We start from the raw sequence: 22,540 nt of genomic DNA on the forward strand, positions 1-22,540 counted from the left end.
GTGCTTCCTGCTTACTACCAGACTTTTTTGACTATTTTTTTTTATTTCCTCTGAGATTCTTCTGCTGCTAGCCACCAAACAGAAGATCTGATGACCTTTTGCCAGCCCTCCATTGTCCCCATCTTTCTTTGTTTCTCTAGGTTGCTCAAACATGGCCAAACATATCAGTAAATGTATTTTAACTGAGGTCGTCATAGAAAACCTATAGACAGCCTCTAGAGACATGAGGACACAATGAAAATGTACTAAGGTTATTTTCAGTTCAGTCCTAAGTCCTTTTTAGTAGACCTCAGCCTCTGGAACTATCAGCCTGCAGTGTTAATCACTGTGCCACTATATCAGAAAACGTTTTAGAATGCCTACACCTCCATATAATACCAAAAGTTATATGAAATGTAATAGAGTTTAGGTCAAACATATCTATCCTTATAGAGAGACCTACAGAGGTGTGAAAAACTATTTGCCCCCTTCCTGATTTCTTATTCTTTTGCATGTTTGTCACACAAAATGTTTCTGATCATCAAACACATTTAACCATTAGTCAAATATAACAGGAATTTTGGCCCACTCATCTTTGCAAAATTGTTGTAATTCAGCTCTATTTGAGGGTTTTCTAGCATGAACCGCCTTTTTAAGGTCATGCCATAGCATCTCAATTGGATTCAGGTCAGGACTTTGACTAGGCCACTCCAAAGTCTTCATTTTGTTTTTCTTCAGCCATTCAGAGGTGGATTTGCTGGTGCGTTTTGGGTCATTGTCCTGTTGCAGCACCCAAGATCGCTTCAGCTTGAGTTGACGAACAGATGGCCGGACATTCTCCTTCAGGATTTTTTGGTAGACAGTAGAATTCATGGTTCCATCTATCACAGCAAGCCTTCCAGGTCCTGAAGCAGCAAAACAACCCCAGACCATCACACTACCACCACCATATTTTACTGTTGGTATGATGTTCTTTTTCTGAAATGCTGTGTTCCTTTTACGCCAGATGTAACGGGACATTTGCCTTCCAAAAAGTTCAACTTTTGTCTCATCAGTCCACAAGGTATTTTCCCAAAAGTCTTGGCAATCATTGAGATGTTTCTTAGCAAAATTGAGACGAGCCCTAATGTTCTTTTTGCTTAACAGTGGTTTGCGTCTTGGACATCTGCCATGCAGGCCATTTTTGCCCAGTCTCTTTCTTATGGTGGAGTCGTGAACACTGACCTTAATTGAGGCAAGTGAGGCCTGCAGTTCTTTAGACGTTGTCCTGGGGTCTTTTGTGACCTCTCGGATGAGTCGTCTCTGCGCTCTTGGGGTAATTTTGGTCAGCCAGCCACTCCTGGGAAGGTTCACCACTGTTCCATGTTTTTGCCATTTGTGGATAATGGCTCTCACTGTGGTTCGCTGGAGTCCCAAAGCTTTAGAAATGGCTTTATAACCTTTACCAGACTGATAGATCTCAATTACTTCTGTTCTCATTTGTTCCTGAATTTCTTTGGATCTTGGCATGATGTCTAGCTTTTGAGGTGCTTTTGGTCTACTTCTCTGTGTCAGGCAGCTCCTATTTAAGTGATTTCTTGATTGAAACAGGTGTGGCAGTAATCAGGCCTGGGGGTGGCTACGGAAATTGAACTCAGGTGTGATACACCACAGTTAGGTTATTTTTTAACAAGGGGGCAATTACTTTTTCACACAGGGCCATGTACGTTTGGATTTTTTTTCTCCCTAAATAATAAAAACCATCATTTAAAAACTGCATTTTGTGTTTACTTGTGTTATATTTGACTAATGGTTAAATGTGTTTGATGATCAGAAACATTTTGTGTGACAAACATGCAAAAGAATAAGAAATCAGGAAGGGGGCAAATAGTTTTTCACACCACTGTACCTTTCTTCTTGTTAAATTGTCCTACATTGCTTGACTGGCATGAGGCTGAAGAAGGACCTGACAGTTCTTTAACTCTTTGAGGGCTGAATATTTTTTCCAAAAAAACAGTTATGTTTTCTCACAGAAATCTACATAAAACTTCTGTTGCTGCATACTGTGGCTGCCAGTTTGCCAAGAATGAGCAGCAGGCTTGCTGCTAGGCTCTCTTCATGTGGCTGGGACAGCAGTAGCGATCACAGTCGCAGTGCATTACAATCTGGTTTCTACTTCTTATCATTGTTAAGTGACAGTTCTCCCTGGCGAACATTGTCAGTACCACGATTTCCTAGGGACCAATCAGCTGAGGCTGGAATCTCTCAGATTCGTTTTAGATCACTTGTGTCAAAATCAGAGTCCGACAAGTCATCGTCCAGTTAAGAGATAATAGGCAAAACGTTGCCCAATGAGTATTTTGCTTTATGTATTCACTTTGAACTCTCGACAGATGTCAGTGCCATTTTTGACATTGTCTGCTCCTTGCTATTCACATGAGCACAGGAAATCTCGGTCAATCCTTCTAGCAACGAGAGTCCAACTAAAATTTAATGGTTGGTTTTGTCACAGTTTACAGCTGATTCCCATCGTCAACTCCTCCTTTTGACAAAAGTCGTCATCAGCCCTGAAAGAGTTAAGGTGCTTGGCAAAGCCTACAAGAACAGTTAAAGCAGAGGATCCTACACAAAGTGTGAGATGTGGGTTGCCTCCAAAAGGATCAGGCAGACAAATGACAGCTAGAGTCCAGACTTTACTATTTATGGATGAGTGGGAATGCTGGCAGCAGTTGAGGGTAACTGGCCTAAGCAGGTAAGCCAAGGCTTTGGGTGATGTGAAATATGGTGTCAATGGAGGACACTTTGCAGCTTTAAAGGCCATTTGTTGATCCCCAGAATGTGAAGTAATCACCAGGCAGAAGTAGGAGGTCAGTGATGGAAGAACGAGGAAGAGACAGTGTTAAAGTGAGTCCGAGTCCGCCTTATAATTTGTTTGTTTTTGTGGCGTGACATTCTTTTATTATGAACGTGCCATCTTTTGAACTAATTCATGTTTTTTCCCCAAGATTTGTGTATTTTGTGAAAGCTAGGGGTTCACTTATATCATATAAGGCACGTAATAAAAGAAGACAGCAACACATTTCTGCATTACAATTAGATTTATTGCCTCTGAAAGAAAGAAACAGGAATTCAAGGTGGAAGGCTCCTGTAGATTGAGCAGCGAAGACATGATGAGAAAAAAAACAACTAATAACAATAATCCTATTTTTGTGTCCATGTGTACAAGGTTACAAGAGCGGCACTCCATCTGGAAACTGAGTTCTGTGTCCCAGGAGCCCAGTCTGCCATTCTGGCCCGTTCTTCTGCTTTATGATCTCAATCCACTAACACCACAGTTAACCTTTGACACTCACAAATGAAACCACAGGATTAATGGCCAGGTGGCCAGGTTGTGGAAAGACACAATAAATGGGAGCCTGAGATCTAAATCATTCCAGGAATGTCATTTGAAAGCCCCAGAGCATCAGGCTCATTTCCAAATCAGAGCTTTGCCAGTTCGCATTATGAACAGGCATCTACTTCACCGCGTAATCCTGTGTGTCACTTCTCCTATAGGCTTTTTGGACAGTTTGTTCCAGGTTCTTCTTAGATTTTTAATTTCATGCAAAAGTGGTTACAACATAAAGCATCATTTGCATTCAGAAAGGTAATTCCCTTGATAGCCATTGATACTTTTTTTATCATGAGACCGTTGCATTGAATTAAAGTCTAGTGATGACGTTCCTACTGTTGTAAATGCCTGTTATTGTTTGACATTACTGATTGACAGTATAATTTATGATTCACATATGACTGAAAAGCCTCATTTCAGCAGCCATTACCTCTCTGTTAATCCTTAATTAATCACATTTATTGTAAATACTAATTGATTATTGGACAATCCTTTGCAATTGTGTCAGCACTGCTAAAACCTGTTATTCTATTCAATAAAGCAAATAAACTGCCTTTTTGTCGTGACTCAGGAGTCCCTAAAGCACAAGAGTCCCAAAAACACTTTCAAAGTTGCCCTCTAGGGTTGGGAATACCGTTGAAATCCCAACTAGATACAAAAAAAGGGCCTTGAATAATCTTTATAAAGGATTTATTTTAAACAAAGGCTCAAAATCCATGAAGCTCCTAAGAGCACAAAAGCACTGCCCGAGAAGGCAAGGCAATCCACTGCAAACAAAGTCCCAATCCAGAATCCAAAGGTGAAGTCAAAAACAAAGCACAGGTTCAAAAATCCAGGGATTACAAAAAGCAGTAAAGCACAGCAAAAGCATAAGTGACATTCCACTGCCTAATGCGTTCAAAATGAACCGCCAGGAACTATGGAAGGCCCTCTAATAAATAGGGTGGAGGGCAGTTCCTGGTGGTGATTGGCAGGTCGCCTCACCCCTTGGGGAACCACCCATAAAACAAATGCTACATAATCAAAAAAAACACAAAGAATAATATACAAAAGAAACAAAAGAAACATTAATCCAAATAAATGATACAGGATTAAACAAAATACACTGAAAAAAGTATAACATTGATGTTGTTCATTCAACGTAAATTTTCTCTTTCAAGCAACTTAAGATTAGTCATTTAGTGTTGTAGCTTGAAATATTTGGTTTCAGATCTCAATCAAAGTAAAAACATTTCTTTGTACTAAAGTAAGTTATGGTGGAGGGAATAAACATAAAAATCCTATTTCAGTTAACCTAATATTTTAGTTTGTTCGTGTGCTGTGTTTGAGGGGCTGTTTGTATATTCTTCCGATTGAACTTTCCAGCAGGATGGCTTTCCAACTGCCAAAAAAGAACAACTTAAAAAACAGATTTAGTATAAAACAAGTGAATTGCACCCTATCACTCTAAATGATTTGCCTCAACTTAAAAATTGTGGGATCAGTAAGCTAAAAAGAATTATATTGGTTCAGATTGAAAATATTAAGTGTGAATCATCACCTTTTTTTTCAGTGTACACAACTTTTGAACCCTAACCAGGGTGAAACACAACACTTGTCTTGGTTTACAAGGTACTGACATTCGTAAAGTTCAAAAGTACACAAAACAAAACACATCAACTGTTGGTTTCTTTTTTGGGATATGAAGATTATTTCAAGACACAGAGTGTCATGACACTGAAGATTTCATATAAGTGTGTCTGTTACTGTTTTGAGAGAAGAGGGCAAACACGATCTAACCAGGACAAGAAAAGAAGGGGAAGGCCAAGATGTACAACCATATTAAGAGGATAAGTACATCAGGGTGTATAGTGTGAGAAACAAATGCTTTACAGGTCCTCAGTGTGCTGCTTTCTTAATTACATTACAAATGTAAGTGCCGTCTGTAACAGTAAAATGATAACTGATCAAAGAGGCAGAGTTTTAAAGAAAAAAAACGTATCTGAAACTGGCAAAAAAAGAATTGGTTAAAATGGGCAAAAGTTTGGAATCACTCAGAAAAACCCTGTCCAATGTCTGTATTCTTTTGCCTAATTTAATGTTTTCTTTTCATCAGAGTCACACCTTTCAGTTTAGCTAACACAATCACAAAGGTTTCTCTAATAACCAGTTAGCATTTAAACGTGATAAATTAAGGATGAACTAAGAGTGTTTACCATTAGGGCCCTGGAGTAATGACTGCTGAAATAATGGGGCTTTGCAGTCATATGTGAAAAGTAATTATAAATTAGTCATTGACAATATTAGTAATGTCTTTGTCTATATTTTAAAATCAATTCATGTACCTTGATAAAAAAAAAGATATTAATTTAGAAAAACATGAACATTTCTGGGTGATTCCACCTTTTTAAATGCTACTTTGTAATAGCATAATACTCATAAACCCAGTTAATGCAATTCAGAGTCGCAGGGGCCAGAGCCTATCTCAACACAAGCACAAGGCAAGAGCCTTAAAAAAATACTGAAGTATCTGTTGTGTGCGTAGGTATTTTCTATTGAAAGACACCATATATAATGCTCAAAAAAATTAAAGGAACACTTTTTAATCTGAGTATAGCATCACGTCAATAACACATCTGGGCTATTGATCTGGTCAGTTAAGTAGCAGAAGGGCTTGTTAATCAGTTTCAGCTGCTTTGGTGGTAATGAAATGAACAACATGTGCACTAGAGGGGCAACAATGAGATGACCCCCAAAACAGGAATAGTTTAACAGGTGGAGGAAGGCCACTGATATTTTTCCCTCCTCATCTGTTTTTTCACTGGTTTTGCATTTGGCTACGGTCAGTGTCACTACTGGTAGCATGAAGCGATACCTGGACCCTACAGAGGTAGCACAGGTAGTCCAACTTCTCCACGATGGCACATCAATACATGCCATTGCTAGAAGGTTTGCTGTGTCTCCCAGCACAGTCTCGATGGCATGGAGGAGTTTCCAGGAGACAGGCAGTTACTCTAGGAGAGCTGGACAGGGCAGTAGAAGGTCCTTAACCCATCAGCAGGACCAGTATCTGCTCCTTTGAGCAAGGAGGAACATGATGAGTACTGACAGAGACCTACAAAATGACCTCCAGCAGGCCACTGGCGTGAATGTCTCTGACCAAACAACAGTCATAAACAGACTTCATGAGGGTGGCCTGAGGGCCTGACGTCCTCTAGTGGGCCCTGTGCGCACTGCCCGACTCCATGGAGCTCGATTGGCATTTGTCATAGAATACCAGAACTGGCAGGTCCACCACTGGTGCCCTGTGCTTTTCACAGATGAGAGCAGGTTCACCCTGAGCACATGTGACAGACGTGAAAGGGTCTGGAGAAGCCATGGAGAACGTTATGCTGCCTGTAACGTCGTTCAGCATGACCGGTTTGGTGGTGGGTCAGTGATGGTTTCGGGAGGCATATCCATGGAGGGACGCACAGACCTCTACAGGCTAGACAATGGCACCTTGACTGCCATTAGGTATCGGGATGAAATCCTTGGACCCATTGTCAGACCCTATGCTGGTGCAGTGGGTCCTGGGTTCCTCCTGGTGCACGACAATGCCCGGCCTCATGTGGCGAGAGTATGCAGGCAGTTCCTGGAGGATAAAGGAATTGATACCATTGACCAGCCCCCACGATCACTCACCTGACCTCAATCCAATAGAACACCTCTGGGTGTGACATTATGTTTCGGTCCATCCGATGTCGCCAGGTTGCACCTCAGATGGTCCATGAGCTCAGTGATGCCCTGGCCCAGATCTGGGAGGAGATCCCCCAGGACACCATCCGTTGTCTCATTAGAAGCACATGTGGGCCATACAAACTACTGAGTATGATTTGGAGTTACTGCAATGAAATTTTGGCAAAATGGACTAGTCTGCCACATCATTTTTTCACCTTAATTTTCAGAGTGTTGTTGAATTCAGCCCTCTGTAGGTTGATAATTTTCATTTCCATCAAACAATGTGGCATCCTTTTGTTCCTAACACCTTACCCAGTCCATATTGGTAGAGATAACCAGCAGGATTTTTTTTTCCCATTGAGATCTGATGTGTTTTCAAAGTGTTCTTTTCATTTTTTTTATAATAATGTTTGCACTCCATAATGGCTATGGAGTGAAACTGTAATTTATGGGGTTGTCCAAGACCACAGACTCATTGTATAACTCGCCAGCACTCTAGCTAAATGAGTTGTGTCATTGTGATTTGTAAATTGCTTTAGATAAAGGCATCTGCATAAAGAATAAAAGTTTAAACAGTGAAAGTGTTTGGACATGTTTGAAATTCATCATGCTATGTGTGAAATGTACAGTAGAAAGACTTCATAATTATACAGGTATATCTAACTTGTGGCACCATTGATGATAATGGCTGCTTAGGCACTATATTAATCCAGAAAGTTGTGGCTTACTAGTCGATATAACACTTAATGAATTTGCAAGTAAAAACTGATAGCATGCTTTTAAAGGTGGTGCCCCATTTCACCCCTTGATTCAATAATGGTGCAGTTCCTTTTGATTTTTTGGTGCTCTGCTCCACTCAAAGGTCCTGAGTTCCATCAGACTCCCAGCGCCCGCATGCAGCTGGATTAACACGATGTGAAGGGTGTCGTCTCTCATTTGAAAAGTCGCCAGTTCGAGGAGACGCTGATCTGTTCTGACTTTGCAAACTGCGCTAAAGACATGTCATGCTGAGAATGGCACACTTCGCTTGGCAAGAGAGGAAAGCATAAACCCTGCAAAGAGTCGGTTGATTACATAAAGTGCCTTTTAATATAAATAAGAGAAATTCCTTATTTTCCCTTGCAAAGATAATACTGGGACAATAATTAGAGCTATCCTTTTTACTTCACAAAGCTCCTTTAGCAACATCTTAAGCAATTTTACAAAACAGGTGCTCCCAAATTTCATTCCAATTAGCATAAAAAAACCAATAGAATTTTCCACCTAGATTCTTGTAAGGGATGGCCAGATACTTTACCCAGCATGACCCACTTTAGAAATTGTTGAGCCTAAAAGGCCCCTGGTGGCACTCGCTCAATAAGACCGCTCTTATTGGCACCCTATGGTGCAACTGAAAGGAGTTTCTACTGGTTGTCGTCTCTTCTACCAATATAACTTTTCTTAAACCTGACAAAAAAGATGACTTTTTTTGTTCCTAGTTATTAAAAAAAAATAAAATTAGTTTAATTATCAAAGGTTATCCTATCGCAGTCTTAACTACGTCTGGATCCCACAATCACAATAACTATGCATTTGTCCAGCTTCCTAAACCACTTATCCGGGGAAGCTTTGTGAGGAAAAGCATATCATGATCATCACAGAGCAAAAGTCAGGAATAACATCTGGGCGAGGTGCCAGCCCATTACAGGGTGAGTACACAAAGACCAACACAACCAAAACTGCATGTCTTCGGGCTGCAGCAGAAAACTGGAGGACCCAGCAGAAACTCAATACAAGGAACACCTGACCCCATTCTCCTTACTGAAGCAGCAGTGCCATCACTGTGCAACCACCCAGGCATTAGCTATGTAAGAAGCTATATAACATAATGTGTGACTGACCAAATGAGCTATGAGGCACAGTTGACCTCCCAGTTCACCCTGATGATAAAAATAATTAATCCTACCATCTGTATTCTAATCCTGGGATACCAGAGAAAATTAAAGTGATGCAATGGCTAGTCCACACAGTAGAGGGCACAGATCAGTTATTGCCTGGTCTGCTATACAGAAGGTGAAGGTATGAACAGTCAAGCTGAGGAGACTTTAGAAATAATTCATAAAAAAAAATGACCTTAAAAATTAAAGATTGGCAAATCATGTTGTTTTTCGTGTCTCCTATGAAGTTTATGTTTTATTATAGTTTTCAGTTTAAAGTGAAAATAAAAGTGGGAGTCAAGGGAAATCCTCACAAATGCAGCAGCTTTGTATGTCAGCACATGTGTTCCCGATCTGTGTGTCTAGTTGTGTGTGTGTGTGTGTGTGTGTGTGCGTGTGTGTGTGTGTGCTTCCCCATCTCATTTACTGAACCTGAAGGTGTCTCTGGCCCCGAGTGTTTATTGACCCGTCTTACTGTGTATACAGTATGTGTGTGCATGTGCTCATCTCTGCAATCCGATTTTGATTCTGTTTGTTTGTGTAAAAAAATAAAAAACTGTGTGTATGTCTGGCAGTGTGTGCGTCTGTGTGTGTGTGTGTGTGTGTGTGTGTGTGTGGGGGAGTGTGCGTGTGTGTGTGTGCGTGTGTGTGTGTGTTATGAGGTGAAAGCTAATTAATAGGAGATATTACACAAATGTGTCATAGTGTTTGTATGTGACAAAAAGCTTTGCTTTGTATCCTTTGTCTTTGCCTGTCTGTCAATATGTCTCCATCTTAGTGAAGTTGTTTTCATGTCGGTGTGTCAGCCATGCTCCTGAGTGTTACTGTGTGTCTACTGGGGTATGTACGTGTGTGTCTATTTTTGTATGTGTATATGCAGTTCTCATTGTGTGTTCCCTGTCATGCATATTTGTGCCTACAGTACCTGGCTACGTATGTAATTATCTGCTGTCGTGAGTTTACAGTATACAGCTATCTGCTGCTGTATGTCTCACTGTTTTCCTATAGGAGTCGCTAGCTCCCTGGAAATACGCTCGTTTTGTAATTTCGGAGTCTTAAGTAATCTTGTTGGAAGGGAGACCAGGGAGACGAGACGTGATCTTCTCAGAAGACACTTAAAAGATCCGCGAGACGAAAGAGATTGGCCACGGAGTGTCTCGCGGGGACCTTAAACATGAGACTTGGTGCCAACAAGAGATTGTAATTTGACATCCCGCGAGAGACACTGTAACGTCATATGAGACAAGGAAGTGAGACAACATTTAAAACAAGTTCACGGATATCTAACCAAGCAGTTGTTGGAATTCTTTCATGTGCTCCCAGCTTTTAAAACAATGACAAGCAAAACATGCAGCTTGCCAGCAGCAGCAGTTGGAAGCCAGCAGATGATCTGACTGCAACTCCCTTAGCGTGCGTTCAGCCACCCTTTCACAACGCGGGCGGCAGAAATACGAAGTGGCAAAATGACAGCTGCTGTACAGGCTTTTAAATGATCGACGTGCAGCGCAACAAACATAACAGGCAGCTCGCCAGCAGCAGCAGCAAGACAACATGATCCGACTGCATCTCCTTAGTGTGTATTCAGCTGCCCCCCTCTTCACAACACGAGCAGCGTTATACGTCCTGCGAGAAAGAGATGTAACCACGCCCAGGGCCGGAAATAAAGGACAAGTATTGTTTTTACAAAAGTTTTAAAGTAAAAGTGAAAATAATGCATATGTAACAATTCCCATTATATATCCGGTAAACCAAACCCGGGGGTGGGTGAGCGAGGCGAGCAAGGGCAGAGCCCCCTAGTATTAAATATAATATTAAAAGGCGATACCCCTCCCTTAGTGATATGGCGGTACGAAATCACATAGGAGAAATAACTTAGCTTTCTTTAATGACGATTTATGCGGCATAAAAGACAATGATAAGACTTTTCACCGAAGTGGGAGCTCGATGTATACAGTCTGCCATTTTCGTCTCTACGCTGGAAGAATTTTCAGAATAGGATGACAGTATCTCCCATCCGTCCGTCAGCTTCAAAGGTGTGCCGGGCAATATTCCAGGGTTTTATATCCTTTCTTCATGTGCAGGCCCCCACTTAGGTAAATCATGCCATTCCAAACAAGGAAAAGAAGACCCAGTATCATACTGACTCTGTCACACAGAAATAGTACAATGCCCATTTTTGTAGTTGTCTCCTTCTTGTCTTCTAATGCTTGCCTAGCAGTTCTAAATGATGAGCCCCTGTGTGTTAAATCTGTCCTTGTGTTAGCTGTACATGTGAGTGGATTTATAAAATATTTTTTGTACAGAACACAGTGACATATTAAACTTATGTACTTATTACACTCACTGATTGTGTGGGCTCACATGCATGTGTGTTCATGCAGCACATCTCTCATTGTGTGTCTCCCTATCTGTGTATTATTGTGTGCAAATTATCGTCTTTGCGGGTCTCCCTGTGTGTGTCCCTTCATGCCAGTACATGTATGCAACTGTGTGCCATTGTGCGTGTGCACGTCTTTGTGCATGTACAGTATAAAAGTGCCTGTAAAGGTGTGTCTCTTTGTCTGTATTATATGCAACTGTCATGTGCATAAGTGTGCCTACAACTTACAGCTGTCATTGTGCATCGGCTTTTCAGTTTGTGAGTGTTCATCTGCCTGTCTGTACGTGTGTCTCACTGTGTGTTTACATGTGCACTTGTGCATCTCTTTGTGCCCGTGGGTTTGTGGGTATGTGTGACACAAGGGTGGCACTGTCCCTCCCATTCTATTTACACATCTGTCTATCTGCCTGTCTCTCACTTCTTCCATGTCCGTGAGCATCTGTCCATCCGCCTGTCAGTTTACGTCTGTCTTCTGTGTCTTATATTTCTTCTACTCTGGATAAGAGGTCATAGTTTACTGTTGTTGTTCATTTGTGTGTGGGTGTAGCTGCTGGTACGCAGGTGTTTACGTGTTTGTCTACTAGTGTGTTTGTGTGTGTTTATTTGTCTGTTTGAGACTACAAATTGAAGCTACTCAATGAGTGGTGCTACAGAAATATCTCCCACAAACACACCAAACATGAACCCATTACTTAGAAGTCCAAAGAAAAGTTAAAAACATTTCATTTTTTTTGAGGCAGCACCGTGGTTAATGTTGCACCCTCACATTTCCAAATCTGGGGCTTGTCATTGCCTGTGCAGAGTCTTTATATCCCTACCATGTTTCCAATCTTACGCCATACAGATGGTCATCAGGTGTGGATGTGCATCCTGTGACTGACCCCATCCAGAACTGAATGCTGCTGGGAATACGTTCAGACCGCTCTCAGTCCTATAAGAGAAAACGCAGGCCAAGACAAATGAATTAGGCCACTGCAAGAGTGGTGGACAGTGTGCCAGCTGGCACTGTGAGGCTGAACATAGAAGTGTCGCCATTCTGCACATTCTAGACCTAAAACTCTCAGCAAAAACTCATATAAATACATATTTAATAATAAGAAGTAGCACAGAACATCCCACACTAGATAACTGCAATTGATTCAAAGATGAGGGGGACCAATTAATCAAAGATCAAAGGTTAAGTGGAGCCAATGAGGCTGAATGTGAGGAATAGCAGGAGGGTGGTGGGGTCAAGAGGTGAGATGCTTGATAACGGCTCCAAGGAAGCAAGTGTTGACCTCCTGTTTTCTGGTGTCCCCCAGCTGGCCATATCTTTTCTAGCACCTGGATCCAGTCAAACATAACAAGAATACATTTCACCAGAATGGCCATAGGAGGTCTTGGTTGGATGTTTGTTAAAACTGAATTATTAATTTGCTGAATGGACTATTTTCATGTGGCACCTTGGCAGTAGTGGGTCTATAAGACTAGGTCCACCCCTGGATGCGATGCCAGTCCTCCATTCCTACCTAAACAGCAAATTTAACAGTCACCAGTTTGCCAGTCAACCTAACCTGCACAGTTTAGGGATGTGGGAGGAACTCACATACACACAGGGAGAACATGCAAATGGCACATGGACAGTCATCAAGCCTGGATTTGAACCCAGGATTCTGGATGCGTTGAGTAGCAGTGGTAGTCACTGTTCTATCATCTGATGCATTACTTTTGCTTACCTACTAAAAAAGTTATGATAAGGTTAAGTGATCGATCTGGGCCTTGCATATAGCTGATCAGTGCTCTGACCCCAATCTAGCCCAATCTAAAGTTGTCCTTATTTGTCTTAACTGGGGAAAATAAAAACAAAATGGTAAAAATGTGGCCAGGGCAGCATGACTTTGAATGTAGTAAGTGATTTCAAAAAGCAACTACTTGATGACTCCATTCCTGCTCTCCTTCTTTCTCTTTGTCTTTAATGCCCTGCAGGATTCGATGGGATGGAGTGCTCTTTGCCATTGGATGGCCGGAGGGTGGCACTGAACCAACTCTCAGAAGATAGTTTCAGGGGCTGCCAGCTAACTCTCACCCTCACAGATTATCTCATCATCATCTTCTCGGGTATCTCTGTGTCAGTGGCTGCCATCCTCACCAGCTTCTTTCTGGCATCCACCGTCCACTGTTTCCAGCGCTGGAGCAAGGCCAACAAGACAGATGAAGAGGACGGAGATGACTAGAGGGCTTCTTCTTCTGGAGCTTCATCCTTTAGACAGGTTCCATACACATCAGCACTGAATCCAGCAGAGGTCGCCTTCCTCCTAAAAACACTGTGTGGAGCTGCACTCTGTACTTGTCATTTTTTTAATGAGGGCTTTTCTCACCGATGGCTCCAGTGGTCCGACTAAGGGGCTTGATTACTTCAGTTCTCATCAGAAGCTTTAGCAGCAATAGCAGTTGAAGTAGAAACTCTTTTGCAGTCAGTAGCCATTGCACTTCAGACCACAGAATGGAATCATGGGAAAAAAAATAACAAGATCAATTCCTCACTTGTACATGTTAGACCCTGATTAGTCTTCCCTAGGCAGGGTATAGTTTTTATACGCCTATGGGTGTGTCTGCAGTAATCATCACTTGGTTAGAGGAATTTGAAAAAAATTTGCTGATGTGACTGTGTTCCAGCCTCGTATTCTAGAATGCCTACCATAATGTGCTATGCACAGGGCTAGCTTCCCTTTAAAAATGAACGCCAATGAGGTGCTAAACCAGCTTGTGTCATCCTACCACTTCATAGCAATTATAATTTTTTTTTTACGTTTCATATTTTATTTTTTCCTGAATATGTTCTTTTTGGATAAATGAATCCTACGGATCCATTGCCTAAAAGCACTTTACGGTGACTATGGTTTCAGGATGCACAGTTAGGATGGGAGAGTGAGGTAGCAGTATTCTCCCACCCAAAAACCCATGACTGAAGAGTGATTATCCATTTATCACTGATTACGTTTCCCCCTTTCACAATGTCAGTCTTATTTTGTATAACACTTTTCAGTGAGCACATTACATATACAAACTAGATTTTTTCAATCAAAACAGATTAAACTCAGTGCAGTAAGAAAAGACGACTCAGCTATACAAATCAATAATGGAATTCTGTGGCAGGGGATTGAAGTGTCAACGAGGTAGAATACAGTCCAACTATCACATCAATAAGCCACTCAGTCTCTAACACAACCTAACATTGTCAGACCTTCTTAAATGCAATTCAAGGGTGCAAGAGCCTATGACAGCATAAGGCAGGAAGCTCCTGACCATAGCACAGCTCCCGTCTGCACACTGGGCCAATTTGGAAACACCAATCAATAACACGTCTTTTGTAGATTTGGGAGGAAGACACACAAAGACATGTGGACAATGTGCACACTTTACACAGGGACCAGATTTGAACCTAAAAGCTGGATTTATGATTCAGAACAGTGACCCAATGCACTAACATTCTTTACATATTACTAAAGTCCATTTAAAAAATAACATTCTCAGACTCACTTAATCCATTTCATGACCCCCGTGACCCTGTGTTTGGATTCAGTGGGTTGGAAAATGGATGGATGGATGGTTGTAGGAACATATTCTGGCAGCTTTGGCTAAAAGACAGGAGCCAAAAATACATAAGAGGCCACACCACTGCAGGGTCCACTAACACATTCATCCATCCTCACATGGGACCAGTTTAGAATCAGCAGTTAACCCAACACAGACTTCTGGAGTATCTGAAGGAAAATCCATGCAGACACAAGGATAATGTACAAAGCCCAAGCACACCACAACTAAGTGCATGAGTTGAACCAGAGCCACTGGATCTATGCCACCTAATCCAACAACAATATTTTTATATAGTGCCACTCCATTCCAGACTGTAACACAAGTAACAAACAGTTACACTCTTATTTTTATAATGTGGGCCCTGGCAGGTTAAACAACTCAGTCGGGGTTAACCGGTGAGTCTGTGGTCCAATATCTGAACCCCAAGGTTTAAAGAACCAAAATGGTGGGTGCTATAAAGCTGCAGACCAAACAGATGTGAAGGAGGAGAGGTCATTAGTCATTATCCAACCTGCTATATCCTAACACAGGATCATGGGGGTCTGCTGAAGCCAGTCCCAGCCAACACAGGGCGCAAGGCAGGAACAAACCCTGGGCAGGGTGCCAGCCCACCGCAGAAGGAGGAGAGGTGGAATCATTTTAATGGAACTGCAGTATTTCATACAAACCAAATTTGAACTGCAAGAGTAGTGTGAATTTTATGTGCCTGGGCTGGCCAGTGATTTTTAGATGTGTCCCTTTTTGCTTCTAATGTATTTTATGCAGTTTATGTTGATTGTTCAAGCTATAGTTCTGCCACCTTTAGAAATGACCTGCCAAGTCAAATTAGCTATGAAGAAGTGTGTGTGTCTGTGTTTGGTTTGGTGATGGGGGTTGGCCCTGTGATATACTTTGCAATCTAAACCTCATTGTTAATTGGCGGATTATTACAACAAGCCAAGTAACGTAATACAATATGGAGATGGGATCTACCCTATGTTAGTCAGCCATGAACATCTCCATTTTATCCATCTGTTTCCTAAGCCTAGTCCTTCCCAGTCCTAGTCAGAATTCCCGTGAACCTTAAATCACACTCACGCTCTCATACACAACGTACATGGGGAAATCACTAAGGCATTCTGTGTGGAATGTACAAGAATTAGACTGACCATTGAACCCAGAGCTGTGAACGGCAGGGGGCTTTAACACTGACATTAGTGTTTATTTGTGGTGCTGCAGAACAACAACAGTAACCTGTCATCTAATGGCAGCCTGTTTCACCAATGAGAATGGCTTCAAATTAAGAAACTATTTGGAGCTAAAACCTCTAGTGGATTTGGGCAGTTCTGGGTGTAAATTTAACAGTGCTGCCAACTTGCAGATAAATTGATTTAGTCAATCTAATCAGCCATAGTTAGATAGTGGTTAGAAGTGGCTGTTCATAGCTTTAGGAACTGCGGTTCTCAATCTGTGTGTATGCTTTCCCCATACATGTTTCAATTTCCTCTCCAATGCAGGTTAGGTTAATGGTGAGATGTGTCCTATGATTGATTGGTATTCCATGTTGGATTTTTTCCTAGCTTGTTGTCTGGATAGTCTCTGGATCCCTATTATACTGCATTTGATAGTGGATGAATGAGTGGATTACAGTGCTGTAGTCGAGGTCAGACATCTTTAGCAAATTGCTTTCACAATGCACAGGTGCAGCTGATGCTATCAAGCCATGGATGCTAACATCACCCCACATCAGACTTTCACTTGCAGTTAAGTAAGTGTCAGACATCTCAAGGGGCATGAAAGCACAAAAAAAGCAAGGGGACATACAGACATGGCTGTCCACAAATGGCTAGGAGAGAGTAACAGCAAAAGCACAGGTGATGTGCATAGTTTGAATGGGATAAAAACAATGGTTAAAAAGGCCAAAATTGTACATGATGGAGAAAAAGTTGGCATGGCAGTGTAGTGGTTTATGCTGCTGCCTCACAGCTTAGCTTAATTACTTTTGTACATTACAAACAGTGGCAGCCCTGAGGAATCCCATATTCACATTGTCCATTTAGTATAAAGCTTATCGAACCATAACTCACTTTCAGTGTCTGAGTCACTCTACACCCATCAGTACCTGTGGCTTGAACTCCCACATCTTTAAGTTTGATCACTAGGCTCTCATGTAACAAGCTTTCCTATAATTGAAGCAATGCAACAGTTGGTACTTCTGCCTCAGATCTCCAGAGTCCTACCCAAATCGCTGCACATTCCAACTTGCTTTATCACTCCGTGGTTACTCTGGGTTTCACAGCACTATATAAATGTAAAGAATTATTATTATTATTATTATTATTATTATTTCAACAGACATTAAGCTGATCAAAGATTAAATGGGCTTGGTATATGAGAGTGTCCCCTGCGATGGACTGGCGTCCCGTCCAGGTTTAGCTCCTGCTCTGCACTCAATACTTCTGAGAAAGCCTCCAGCCTCTGAACCCTGAACAGGATAAACAGGTTTTGAAAATGGATGGACTCAAATAATAAAGGTGTTTCCCTGCAGACAGGGAAAAAATAAAAATAATCATTTTTCTTTGAGGGTTCCTTGATTGCTATGTGACAGCAGTATGGTTTCTGCTGATTAAAAAAAAAGCTTGTCAGCCAAAAATACAAACCAGGGCAAAATTCCAATGGATGTTAAAGAAAAAGAGAGCTCAATGTTGAGGTTAGCAGCATGCCAATCTCAGTTTGGAGCTCCCAGTCATCCAACAGTCAATCAGCCAATAGTAAGTCACCCAGCCCTTAAACGGTAGGAGCATTTCTTTGATTTTGTTGCAATAAAAATATTTTGTTTACCTGTTACCTATTAGTACTCATATAAGTAGTAATGGTGCCCACAGAAGGCCGACACATACTTCGTGGTACACCTAGTGATATCTTCACTATGGAACAATCAGGATACCAAAAGATAAGTAAAATGAAGTAAAAGGAGCAAACAAAATGCCAGCACAAATAAGAACATGGCATAACATTCAGAGACATCACCTGAAATGGCTATTGGACATGACATACAGACAGTTTCTAACCAACTTAGTCCTGGGGGTCTGCTGGAGTCTATCCCAGCTAGCATAGGGCAGGAACAAAGCCTTGACAATCCATCACAGGGTGTATTGGGCATGTGAAAAGCGCAAAATAAACAATTTAAATGAACATTTCTTAAAGTAAAATTGAAGAGCAAATTATTCAGTACAGCCCTGTCACACGACAACAATTTCTCCAATCATTTTCAGGAAGAGACTTCATTTACATAATCTTAGCGAGTCGTAGTCAGTCGCGGTGTGCTAAAGTCATGTAGCTTGACATCCCCAATAGACTTGACTACATCTCTTTTGATTTTGTTTTAAGTTGTTGGGGCATCTTGTGTGGGTGCGAGAACTGACAGCCAATGACCACTCACCTGAAGTACAATGCATAGAATGCAGCCATGAGGAATAAGGAACTCGCCATACTTGTAAAACATCCGTACTGTCATTGGTGTGTTCAGGCAGCACATTACATAAAGCAGTGAACTCACAATACTTCGGAAGTTTCAAACTGTGCTGTGAAGTCTTCACAGAGTCATGTAGTTTGTCATCCCCTGCAGTTCCTGGTTGTGTGATCTGACATCCTCAAGGTGATGAGATCCAGCAACTGTAGTAGTCATTGCTGACTTCCCCTTCATAGCAGAAGTCATGTAATGTGCCACAGGCTTAACTGAGGTCACACAGAATATTCCATTTTCAATTTTTTTTTTACTTTTATGGTTATGAAGATCATTTAACTCACCAGTATGACTTCAAGCTGCAAGAGAATGGAGTTGGTGTTGTAGAAGCGGGAGCAGGCAATTGATGTGTCTGAGAGTTCCCATCAGCCTGAGACTCTGCTGGACTTTCAAATATTTATACTGGGAATCTTTACTGCCAACAGGAGCGGCTACCTGACACGTCAGTAAAAATACACAAGCTGAAATAACCTTTCTCAGGGTAAACGTCAATAATTGACTTTGGACCGAATGTTTTTCTGTTTTAAGATAGGTAATTTAGAAAATTTTCTGATGTTTGCTTAATGGGAGCTTTTAAAATTTACAGATTTGCACACCATGCTCCATTTAAGGTATTTCAAGGAAAACTTAACTTTTCTCACGTATTTCCTTGACAATTGGTCCACGGCGAGCGGAGTTGTTTAATGCGGACAAACAGGCAGAGAGACGAGATAAACATGGCAGTAACAATACTTGCTTTTTACATTTTATGCAAACATATCTGATAATGGCACAAAAAAAATGCACAAAACAGCTCTGCCATCTTGTAGGAGTGAAGAGTCAAAGAGGGCTGACTGTGTTAGCTCTGATTAATCTCGGCTCTCAGTTTTCTCGAGTAACTTTGGAGTAATTGCCATTGCCTGGCAACAGCAGCCGACTCTGAAAGTTGGGGGTGCGACTAACAGAGTGGTCAAGCATGACAAATGTGCGTTTGTGGAGCTCCAACACCTGCGTCCTCTTAATGGCAGCTGTGACTGGCAGCATAAACCAGATCAGTTCAGGGCTGCCGGTTTTAGAGAGCAGAATCTTCTTCTCATGGCCTTCTGCGTGCAGTTAAGTGAGCAAAATGCATTAAACCACCACCGCGCTTAATAACAGGGAGCTTAAAATAGTGCTAATTGGAGACTCTTAATCAACGGTTTCCGACTTGCTCAATAAGTTAGGCACAGAAGCCATGACATTTTATTAGATATGGAGAACATTAATTAGTGGAAGAAGGATTTCAAATGGCACATTCTTTGGGGGGGGGTTTGGTGATGCACTTTAGCATCAATAATGCAGATTTGCAGCCTCTTTAAATTTTAATAGAAGGACATGAAAGAAAATCAAATCAAGCACCTAATGGAAGTACTGCCAAACATTGTATTTTTATTTATTTATTTTTTCTGCCTTGCATCCACTGCTGTAAATAATAATTTTATCATTCATCAGCATGCCTACATTGCCACTCATTTCATACACTGGCATGCATTCAATACACAATCCACCCAGCCTCTAAATCCCTGAGCCTCTAATCTCTTAGCACATGCCTGTATGCAACTTGGCGAGGAAACCGAACTGCCCACCATGTTGTGCCATTGGAGCCCCTCCAGAGGTTAATTCAAATAGTAGCTGATGCACACTGTGACAGCTGGTTGCACATAAATCTGCTCCAGATGATACCACCGGCACACCCTGCCTCTTCCTGGCATCTGCTGGCTCCAGCCTGTTTTGCTCTGCTTCTCACTCTGCTCCACACATCTTGGATTTCCCCCAGACAAGCTATACAGTATCAAGTAATAATGAAGTCTGACTAACAACAGCCCTCTTTCAATTGTCACCATGATGGATCACTGTAGGTTGATTAAGAAGGAGAGAAATGGAGCTGTCCTGATATGTTGCATGGCACTTACCTACCTCCTCTTGGTGAGCCAACAGGTGAGGTTGCCCAAGAGCTGATACGGTATCATCTGCCCGAGCTGGCTTGCTACGTGACAAGGGGCTGGAGATCACTGTGTAAAGGTGTATCTCTGGATGTGGAACACCTGCCCACTGCACCCGGGTCTAACACCTCCTTTTTAATTTGATTTGAATTCTGTTTTATTTTTTTTTTTACAGATGTCTGTTTCTCCCTGTGAAGCGGCAACCCATACACATTTTTGTATGGGTGACACATTAAAACATTTAACTGTGCTCTTTTTTAGAGTTGAAAGCAAAGAACGTTATTTTCAAGGGGAAGCTCGTTTAGCCAGCACATGTAGGCTTTCAGGCACATATGCATATTTTAAAGAATATCATCCTAATCACACAGTAATAGTATTATTAGAATTATTTTATACTTCTGTTTATACCAGATAAAGTCTTTTTACTTAATGAAATCCCAATAGCCATGATGTAAAAAAAAAAAACTGCAAAAAGCAATGTGTATATGTTTAGTAAGATAATTATAATTTTTTTAAAAACATACACTTGTTGCCATGGGTTTTTATTGTGGTTTCCAAAGCTTTTTAATACATAGCTTTTCCCTTGGTATAGGTGGTACACTGGGCCCAAGACTGCTGCCTCTGCTTGTTCTCCCTGTGCCTATGTGTTTTTCTCTGAGTGACCCACTTTTCTTTCCAAAACCCATGCATTTTAGGTTATTTGGCAGCTCTAAACTTCCACAATGTGGGTGAAAATGGACTAGCACCTCATGCATAGATTTAGTTCCAACTCCCAGTATGTGCTGCCAGGATAAGCACTGACCCAGAACTGGATCATGGATGGATACTCTTCATGTTTCAGTTTCCTTCTATACAACAACACTATGGTGCCACAGCACGGCAAGAAAGTGAGTACTAGTTTGTGTGTGCATGAGCTAGCTTGACCTGTGAAGGACTAGCTTGTCATGCAAGGTTGGCATTTTGTGAGACAGTCCCTGTTTAACACTAGAATCCATGAAGCCTACGAAAAAACTTGTAATACCGGGCCATCTTAAATTCCTTCGCACCTCATCATTGGCTCCTTTGTTTTCCAAATGTGTTAACCAGCACAGGCAACAAGCAGCCTGCTATCCCATCCCTCCCACTGACACAGCTCAAGTTGCACAGAAGATTCTCAGAGCTCAAGTCTGTTTATCTGGGTGTGAAGTGCCTGGAGTTGTAGAGGGTAAATAATATATCGTTGTTTGGAATACATGCATTTCATTTGTGTTCCGTGTCTACAACGATCTGGGTAAATGTAGGAGGATGGGAAATGCAAAGCAGGAATTGTTGAACATATAACTAAAACAGAAACATTCTTATGTTTTAGTAATAATTGACAAAATATAGACATCAATTGTATAATGTGTGAAGACTGAAGTCCAAACATCAAATAAACAATTTCACAAAAGGTACAAGTACTGTATAACAAAACAAGTGTGCTTTTATTCAAGAATATAACCAAAGAAAAAGAAATCGGGTTAGGTTATGACGTTGACACGACCGCTTGGGTGGTGCAGAAGTAAGAACTGCTGATTCATAATCAGGAGGTTGTGGGTTCAATTCCGGGCCCTTCCTAAATTTACTGTTTTGAGTAGTGAGCTGCTCTTATTGTTACTATTATAGAATAAAAGCATATATTTGAATTATTTGAGTTTGTAACAGCCAGTGTAAATTTATGGTACTTGTAAAAGTTTGCGTTTTTTTTTATTATTCGGTTTTATTCTCTCAGTCACGTTCACACTCTCCTCGATCTGACACTGCTTGTTTTCAAATAAAAAAATGCTATAATAGAGGTGAATTCAGTTAAGGACGATATATATATTTATATATAAAAAAACATTTATATGTTACTTATATAAAAGCCAGATCGAATGTTATTAATCTATTTACCTTGATTTATTTGCTTATCTTCCTACAGCTTAAAATCCTAAGTAGACTGCAGAGCTTTTAGCAATGCTACTTAAGTACACGAATGACTTTAGCTGCAGGTGGAAGCTCCTGTCGCACTTTACGCAACTGTTGTTACGGTTCTGCCTTTATCCAGAAACGGTCTCAAAAGCTTTATGACCTTAGTCTTGGAAAGTCTTTCTCCCGTGGGGCGACTGGGATCTTTTCCTGAATAAGGAGTGGCAT

The 22,540-nt window shown here is 41.3% G+C and overlaps 1 protein-coding gene across 1 annotated transcript in view; it reads left to right on the forward strand.

Moving 5' to 3' along the window:
- LOC114656786 (leucine-rich repeat-containing protein 38-like) overlaps positions 1-13,700 on the forward strand; it is a 90,507-nt gene extending 76,807 nt beyond the window's left edge. Inside the window, exon 2 of the mRNA XM_028808393.2 lies at positions 13,310-13,700. Within this exon, the coding sequence (XP_028664226.1) occupies positions 13,310-13,557 (248 nt within the window). The 3' untranslated portion in view covers positions 13,558-13,700. The remainder of the gene's footprint in view (positions 1-13,309) is intronic.
- Positions 13,701-22,540: the final 8,840 nt, after the last annotated feature.

The sequence above is a fragment of the Erpetoichthys calabaricus genome, chromosome 8, assembly GCF_900747795.2.
Source record: "Erpetoichthys calabaricus chromosome 8, fErpCal1.3, whole genome shotgun sequence".
Taxonomy (NCBI): Eukaryota; Metazoa; Chordata; class Cladistia; order Polypteriformes; family Polypteridae; genus Erpetoichthys; species Erpetoichthys calabaricus.